Source organism: Octopus bimaculoides, chromosome 11, assembly GCF_001194135.2.
Source record: "Octopus bimaculoides isolate UCB-OBI-ISO-001 chromosome 11, ASM119413v2, whole genome shotgun sequence".
In the NCBI taxonomy this organism is placed as follows: domain Eukaryota; kingdom Metazoa; phylum Mollusca; class Cephalopoda; order Octopoda; family Octopodidae; genus Octopus; species Octopus bimaculoides.
The window spans coordinates 66,307,140-66,316,152 of record NC_068991.1 but is presented as its reverse complement, the minus strand read 5'-3'; the positions used below and the strand labels follow the sequence as shown (position 1 = coordinate 66,316,152).

Below are 9,013 nucleotides of genomic sequence, written 5' to 3'. Positions count from 1 at the left end.
ATATATATATATATATATATATATATATATATATATACATATATATATACTGTTTTATATAAACACTGATCTTTCAAATTACTTTCTTACAAGTTTGTTAATTTGTTTCATTGTTTTAAAATCTTTTTTTTTTACTTCATTTTGTTTTGTTTTCCATTTGTAGGAAATCTGTGAAGACCCAAAATTCTTTCTTGGTGGTGCCTCCCGATTTGATGTAAAACAAGGAGAACTTGGTAAGTTGGTTTTATTTCCCAAACTCTCAAAAGATATTCTAAACTAGTACAGTTTATTTCATTCCCATTATGGCAACCACTACTTGGCTTTAACAACTAGCAGCATATAATTTAGTTTCTTCACCAATTACTTTACTGAAAATACAATCTTACTATTTTTGTTTGTGTTTAATTTAGAACTTGCATTCCAGTGTAATTTTTCTTATTCACTATTTATTTAATGAGAATTTCAAGATTAATTTGGAACTAATTGTTGTAATTACACTGTAAGGTGTGTTATGTAATATGTGATATATGTACTATAAACATAACAGGTCATGGTTTTCAAGTCACGCCACTGATTGTTCTCTCTTCATAAAACTTTGTAACGTCACACCCTATTAAAGTTTAGTAATGATACTTTTGTATCCTTCCATACATTGGATATACAGATTTCACGAAGCAGGGATAGACACAACTGTCTTCACACGACTTCAAATTACTCCACTACACACGATGTCTTGCAAACAACTCGCACATGCAAGTGCTACCAGTCGAGAACTCCGCATACCGGAAGCCGGCAAGTGTATGGGGTCATCAGGAGAGAATGCGCGCCGTTTCGGGGCCTACATCTCGACGGCATCAATGTGCACCGGCCCCACTCACTGATATGAGGCCCCGCTTGCTAGATCAACTGGTTATTAAAAACAAAGCTCAATATTTCTCTAGCCATCACTCATCGTCTCTTTTTAACCAAATCCAGTGGCTAGCCTTCTCCACTGTAATTTGGATACCACTCATGGTGGTATTTACCTTACAATGAGTTAGGCCTAACGATAACAGCAGTCGTCTCACACTGTGTCCTACAAACCCTCTACATCCAATTTCGATTGGAAAATGCTCCGCTTTCCAGCCTGCGTCTTCACAATACTCCAATAAATACAAACTCTCAACAATCTCAGCAACTTCCTACAACTTCCATGCACTCCCAGTGACTGCTACAACCTCTCTCATCTCAACTAATACACAACTTTTTGTAAGATTTCGGCTTGTCCATTATTCCAATCCCACAGGGCTGTCAATGACTCTCACCACAAAAGATACATAAGTGGAGGCATAGCTGTGTGGTTAAGAACTTTGCTTCACTGTCACATGATCTCATGTTCAATCCCACTGTATGGCACCTTTGTCAAATGTTTTGTTTTTTTTCACTATAGCATCATGGCCAACCAAATCCTTGTGAGTAGATTCGGTTGATGAAAACTGAAATGCCTGTCATGTACATATAAACAGATATTTCAGTTTGCTTCAAATTTAACCTGTTTTGTGTTACTTTGATAACATTTGTGTTAGCATAAATTTTCTGGATATATTGGTGTAATTGGTATTTTGTACCCTTTTTTTTTCCCTATATTTAACCCTTTAGCATTCAGATTATTCAATCAAATGTGATGCTTATTCATTCACATTATTTTAAGCTGATCATGCATTATCTCATAGCTTTGAAATTTCTATGATATGATTGTTTCATTTTTAGAATGTCATTGTAAGGTATGTATGAGAGGCCAGATCTGGCCAGTTTGAAGATGAAACAAGTAGAATATTTTGGTTGGTTATGGCCAGTTTAAATGTTAAAGAGTTAAGCCATTTGTTCTTAAGAAATAAAACACTTTTTTTCATATGCATCAGTGAGAAGTTTCAAATTTGAATGTAGATGAAATTACACCTGCAATCAAACAGTCCTGCACACCTTATGCGGAGGCTCACACCCTCATTGACAGATTGTTCTTTTTTATTATTATTTCAGGTGACTGTTGGTTGTTGGCAGCTGTTGCCTCTCTTACCATTGATCAGAAATTACTGTTTAGAGTTGTACCACTTGGTCAAAACTTTCAGGAAAACTATACTGGCTGCTTCCGCTTCCGTTTCTGGCATCAAGGAGACTGGATCGATGTCGTTGTTGATGACAGGATACCAACGTCTTATGGACAGTTGATTTACATGCATTCTGCTGACAAGAATGAGTTCTGGAGCGCTTTGTTGGAAAAAGCTTATGCTAAGTAAGCAACTTTGTTGTAGTATCATTTCTCTTGATTGTATGATTGTTTTTTGTTTTCCCCTGTTTGGTCTAGTGGAAGGTTTTATGTCTGTCACTTTTAGAAACCCTCCAAAAAAAATCAAGTTGAAGCAGTTAATGTTCCTCTTGGACAGTTGCATGGTGATTGCTGCTAGCAGACTGAGTAATCTGGTCAGATTTGTTCAGCTCTGTTTTAGAAGTTATATGATGGAAGACATTCCAACCATAACTATCATTGCTTTTATTCAGATATTTTATATGAAGAATAATATTATCTAAAGTGTCTTTTGTATGTTTTAAAGTATTAAAAGTAAATTATTTGAAGATTTGGTTGCTATTTCTAGCATGTTAAATGATTGTGTACAAGATGCCCTGTTAGCTTGCATTGTTCCAATGTGACTTTGTGTAGCGAGCAGTAACTTTAATTCAACTTTGCTCGCTATCCTCTGATTCCTCCACCAGAGGGATGCTGGGTAAAAAAATATGGCATGAGTGAGGAAGCATGACGAGTGTACCTCTGGTGTGTTTCAATTGTACCCACTGACTGACATGAAACACTTGATAAGTATCACAAAGCTTTCATCATCAAATGCACAGACGTAATTAACATAACGAGTCGGTAAACAGCCATTGAAGTGGTTGTGTTTTTTTGTTTTATCATCCCCGCCCCCAATATCTAATTACAACTATTTTAACAAGTCACCACCTCCTTACAATTAATTGGTTCAGTATATACTTATATGCCTGAAATAAGAATATAACGAGAGAGAGAGGCAGAAAGAGGCTGGAATGGGATTATTTATATCCATTTTGATACCAACTCATCTGAAACCGATTCTGGTTCTAGGACACAAAATCCCCTTGATATATAGCGTTATTCATATTTAAATTTAAACCTTCCAAAATTTCATGTAAGAACCTTTTGTTCTTAAGCTAGTATTTGTTTTAAAGTTTGTGTTTGGAATGGCAGATTAACAGAATCATTGGAATGTCAGACAAAATTCCTGACCGTATTTCTTCTGTTTCTTTTTTTCTTTCTTTTCTTCTTTTTACTTGCTTCAGTCATTGGACTGCGACCATGCTGAGTTACCACCTTGAAGGGTTTTAGTAACAAAAAATCAACCCAGTTTTTACTTTTTAAGTCTGGTAGTTATTATATCGGTCTCTTTTGCTGAAACACTAAGTTAAAGGAATTTAAACCAGCATCAGGTGTCAAATGGTGATGGGCAAAGACACACACACACACACACACACACAGATGATGGGCTTCCACGCAGTTTCTGCCAACCAAATTCTTTCACAAAGTATTGGTTGGTCTAAAGCTATAGTAGAAGACACTTGCCCAAGGTGCTATACAATAGAACTGAACCAGAAACCATGTGGTTGAGAAGCAAATTTCTTTACCACATATTGTAAACTATATAAATTGTTCAACCCATTTTTACTCTGGCTATAATATGCTTTATGAGCAATTACCTCTTCTGCTAATTATGTGACCTCAGTAACAGAAGAAGTCAACTACATTTAGTAAGCCAGCTGGACATTTAAGAGGGCCTATTTCTAGTATACACTTAATGAGTATTAATTCAGAACATCTGCCACATGCAAAGCTTGCCTTCTCAGACCAAACCCACATGGTGCAAGAAGGTGGGAATAAAGAGGATATGGACAGAGGATGGAGGGGAAAGGGTAGGTAATTTCATAAGAGTACAAAAAGAGGGTAATAGATGGTTAAAGATGAGGGTAGAAGTGAATGTAGTGAGTGATGAACAAGGGTGAAGATCCAATTGATATCTGAACAAATTATAATATTGTAAACTATATAAATTTATCATATTTGTGAATACTGTCTTTTTTACATTGATTGTTATGTGCTCACATACACGTAAATATAATTTATATATCTGTATAAATTATGGTATAAATGTAGCATACTTTGTTATTTATTTTTTTGTTACTCATTCCTTATTTCTCTCTCTCTCAGGCTTAATGGATGCTATGAAGCCCTTAAAGGTGGAAATAGCTCTGAAGCTATGGAAGATTTCACTGGAGGTGTTACAGAAATGTTTGACCTCAAAGACTCACCAAAAACCCTGTTCCAAATCATGTTGAAAGCTTTCCAGAGGTCTTCTCTCATGGGATGTTCTATTGATGTAAGTATTTGACACTTAACAAAAGTAATTGGTTGTCAGCGAAACTAATTGTTTACAGAGATAGTTAAATAATGAACTAGGGCAGTGACTAAATATTTTGTAATTAATGCATACACATTTGAAAAATTACTGTTATAAGTACAGGCGTAACTGTGAGGTTAAGCAGTTCACTTCCCAACCCTGTAGTTTTGGATTCAATCTCATTGCATGACAACTTGTGTAAGTGTAATCTTCTCTAGCCTCAGGTCAACCAATGCCTTGTGGGGTAATCTAACAGTTGGAAACTGCAGGGCAGCCCATCATGTTTGTGAGAGCATGCAATGTGCAAATACATGAATATTCCGTGTTGTCATCCTTCGAGTGAAGTAGTGCTGATGTTAATGTTCTTTATTGACATTTTAACCAGTTGCTCTATGCTTTCAAAGATCTGTGGTAATAAGGAAATCTCTTACATGAAAAACAGTTTAGTGTTAGCAACAGGTAGAGCATCCAGCCATAAAATCTTGCCTCAAATAACTCTCCATCCTAACCCTTGCTAGCATGGCAAAACAAACATTCAACAAAAGAGTTGTGGTGTGCTCCTGTAATCCAGCTATTCAGAGGCTTGGTTGGTTTGCCTGTTTGAGGATGGGAGTCTGGGTAATCAGTCTTCTATGGCAATCAGGTGTCCAAACTAAGCTTAGCATTTAACTGGAGAGGGAGCTCATCAGGACCAGGTTGTCTAAGAAGGGTCAATTTGGCCCAGGGCAGAAGCACAGCAGACAAAAGACCCCATGTCGAGCAGCAGTGGGATCATGCCTGTGAATAGTCATCAGCTGGCAGCTTGTTTGACATAACCAAACTGCTATCTTTACATACAATTAACACAAGCTGAAGAAAAGGTGGGTGAAAACTGAGAATAATCCAAACCCAATACCCAGAGAAGGACATGGGTGCTACTTCCAGACCCACAGCTACAGAGAGTATATCTCATCATCATCATTCTGTCTCCTCCATACTTTCATGGGTTGGACAGAATTTGTTGAAGTAGATTTTTTATGGCCAGATGCCCCTTTAAGATAATTTTTCCCTATGACTAGACATTTCCACATAAGACTGGAAAATGAGGGACACCATTGGCATGATGTTGACATTGTTTACAACTATTGTGTGATGGCAAGGAGATAGTAACACACACATATGCAACATGCACATGCATGCACACAGATATATATATAAACTAGTATTCTCTCAGTTATGATGACAAGGGTTCCAATTAACATGCAAGTGGCTGAGCACTCCACAGAAACGCATACCCTTAACTTAGTTCTGAAGGAACTGAGACAGAGAATGTGACATAGTTGGCCCCTTTGAATCACAGGTACAACTCATTTTTGCCAGCTGAGTGGAGTGGAGCAATGTGAAATAAAGTGTCTTGCACAAAGATACAACATGCTCTGGGAATTGAACTCATGACCTTATGATTATGAACTGAATACCCTAACTACTAAACCACTCACCTTCACACACACACATATATATATATATATACACGTGCACACAAACAACAGGCTTCTTTTAGTTTCCATTTACCAAATTCAGTCTCAAGGCTTTAGTCAACCTGGGGCTATAGTAGAAAACGCTTGCCCCAAGTGTCATGCAGCAGGACTTAACCTGAGACTATGCTGTTGGGAAGCAAACTTCTTACCACACAACCACAGCTTACAGTTAATTGAATCAATAATCTTTTTCTCTCTGTGTAGTTTGGAACAATAACAGAAAGCATTATTCATTCAACTGTCTTACTTTTACTTTCTGTTTGCACTGCACCAATCAGCACAGGTCAGAGTACTTTGGCAACCCTGCTGTTTTCTTTATACTGCGTTTTTCTATTGTATTGAAGGTTCTCTCTGTGTTTAGTACCTTGTCTTTTGTGTTCAGTATCCTATGTTTTGAATCAGTTCTGAAGTATGGGTTCTATTATTTAATCATTGGTGCTTCAGTTGCTGTAGACTATGTCTTTGAATTCATTTTTTACCACCAATTGGCAAAAATTTCTATAAAGTTTCTTATAAGCTTTCCTGTAATTGCCATTAGACCTAGTAAGATAAAGATGAATACATACGTATGTGTGTGAGGCTTCCATACAGTTTCTATCTACCAAATTCACTTGCAAAGCTTTCGATTGGCCCAGGGCTTTAGAAAATGACACTTGTCCAAGTGCCAAGTAGTGGGGCTGAACCCAAAATCTCATAGCTGTAAAGTAAATTTCTTAATTATGCCTGTGCCTTCATGCCATATATATATATATATATATATGTATGAGAGAGAGAGAGGTGCGTGGCTTTAGTGGTTAGGGTGTTGGACTCATGATCATAAGATTGTGGTTTCAATTCCTGGACTGGGCGATGCATTGTGTTCTTCAGCAAAACACTTCATTTCACATTGATCCAGTCCATGCAGCTGGCAAAAATGAATAATCCTTCGGCAGACCAGCATCCCACCCATATGGGGAATATATATGCCACTGAAACCGGGAAACTGGCCCTTATGAACCTAGCATGGCTCAAGAAGGAAACATTAATTTTATTTTACACACACACACACACACACACACACACATATGCTATATATGAAAGTATAACAAATGAACAGAATGGCAAGAACTGATAAAGTTGCATTTGAAATTAAAGTTTAACCCTTTAGCATTTAAACTGGCCATATCGAACAAAAATATTCTACTTGTTTTATGCTCAAACTGGCCAGATCTAGCCTCTCACACCTATCCTACAATGTCATTCTAAAAATAAATAACCACATCAGCAAAACCTTGAAGGTATGAAATAATGCATGCTTAATTCAAAACAATGTGAAGAAACAAACCTTACATTTGACAGAGTAATCTGAATGCTAAAGGGTTAATCACACACACAAAAACAAACGCATAAATATTGAGAGAATTTTTTTGTTGTTTTTTTTTTACTTCCTCTTATATATAAAAATAGCAATATTTTTTTTTTTTGTTTTTGCTATGGAAACAAGGGGTAATAAAAATTGCAAGCTTCATTACCATTGCCATAGAAACAGAATTAATTATGTAGGAGCTGTTCACTCCTACACGCCTTCTTCTTCTTCTTCTTCCCCTCGTTATTCTTCCTTTCACTCAAGTATTTTCCCTATCTTAATATCTTCTCTAAAGTAATTCCCAGGTGACATTCTAGTTATCTTTATATCATAGCTACACTAGAAATGAAAATTAATCTGTTTACGCTTCATGTTTTTTTTTTCTTTTGGTATTTCATATTTACATTATTCTCTTTCCGGATACTTATTTGGTATTATGCCAAAATGATCTGCAATGCGACTCATAGCCTGCTATATTCTGCTATTCTACCATTTTTTTAGACCAAATCCCACTGTTTTTTATTTATTTGTTTGTTTGTTTTTTCAATTTTTTCTTTCTTTTTTTTTTCTTTTTGATGGTACTAATCTTCGCATTATTTTTGTGTCTCATCAAATTCTGCCGAGGTCAACTTTGCCTTTCATCCTTTCGGGGTCGATAAATTAAATACTAGTTGCGCACTGGAGTCAATCTGATTGACTGCCCCACCACTCCCACCAAATTTCTGGCCTTGTGCCTATAGTAGAAAGGATTATTTTTGTGTCTCAGATTTAACAAAGAATTTATCTTTTACTTGTTCCAGTCTTTTGACTGTGGCAATGCTGGAGCACTACCTTCAAAAATTTAGTCAAACGAATCAATCCCAGTACATTTTAAAGTTTGGTACTTATTCTACCAGTCCCTTTACCCAAACCACTAAGTTATGGCAATGTAAACAAACCAATACCTGTTGACAAATAATAGGGGAACAGACATACACACACACACACACACATACATGATAGGTTTCTTTCAGTTTCCATCAACCAAATTCACTCATTGCTTGGCCTGGGGTTATAGTAGAAGACACTTGCCCAAGATGCCACACAGTAGGACAGAACCCGAAATCATGTGGTTGAGAAACAAACTTGTTACTACACAGCCATGCCTGCACCTACTTCAGTAATTAAACAATATCAATTTTTAATAATTATCCATTATTCCGTTCAAGTGTTTGGCCTAGTTGTGATATAAACTGTGCAGTGAGATGGTGGGGTGGAGGGCATGTTGTTGATCAAACTATGGTGAATGGGTATTGTTCTTGCTGATGTTTAACCCCAGGTCAGTAAGCGGACCTAAACATCCTATGACTGTATAATAAAAGAGTATAATGGAGACGCAATGGCCCAGTGGTTAGGGCAGCAGACTCGCTGTCATAGGATCGCGGTTTCGATTCTCAGACCGGGCGTTGTGAGTGTTTATTGAGCGAAAACACCTAAAGCTCCACGAGGCTCCGGCAGGGGATGGTGGCGAACCCTGCTGTACTCTTTCACCACCACTTTCTCTCACTCTTACTTCCTGTTTCTGTTGTGCCTGTAATTCAAAGAGTCGGCCTTGTCACACTGTGTCACGCTGGATATCCCCGAGAACTACGTTAAGGGTACACGTGTCTGTGGAGTGCTCAGCCACTTGCACGTTAATTTCACGAGCA

At 37.2% G+C, this 9,013-nt stretch overlaps 1 protein-coding gene across 1 annotated transcript in view; it reads left to right on the top strand.

Moving 5' to 3' along the window:
* Nucleotides 1-9,013, top strand: part of LOC106879700 (calpain-A) — a 159,322-nt gene that overhangs the window by 63,689 nt on the left and 86,620 nt on the right. The window contains exons 2-5 of the mRNA XM_052972000.1: nucleotides 164-233; nucleotides 2,020-2,272; nucleotides 4,274-4,446; nucleotides 6,383-6,546. Coding sequence (XP_052827960.1) covers nucleotides 164-233; nucleotides 2,020-2,272; nucleotides 4,274-4,446; nucleotides 6,383-6,546 — 660 coding nt within the window. The remainder of the gene's footprint in view (nucleotides 1-163; nucleotides 234-2,019; nucleotides 2,273-4,273; nucleotides 4,447-6,382; nucleotides 6,547-9,013) is intronic.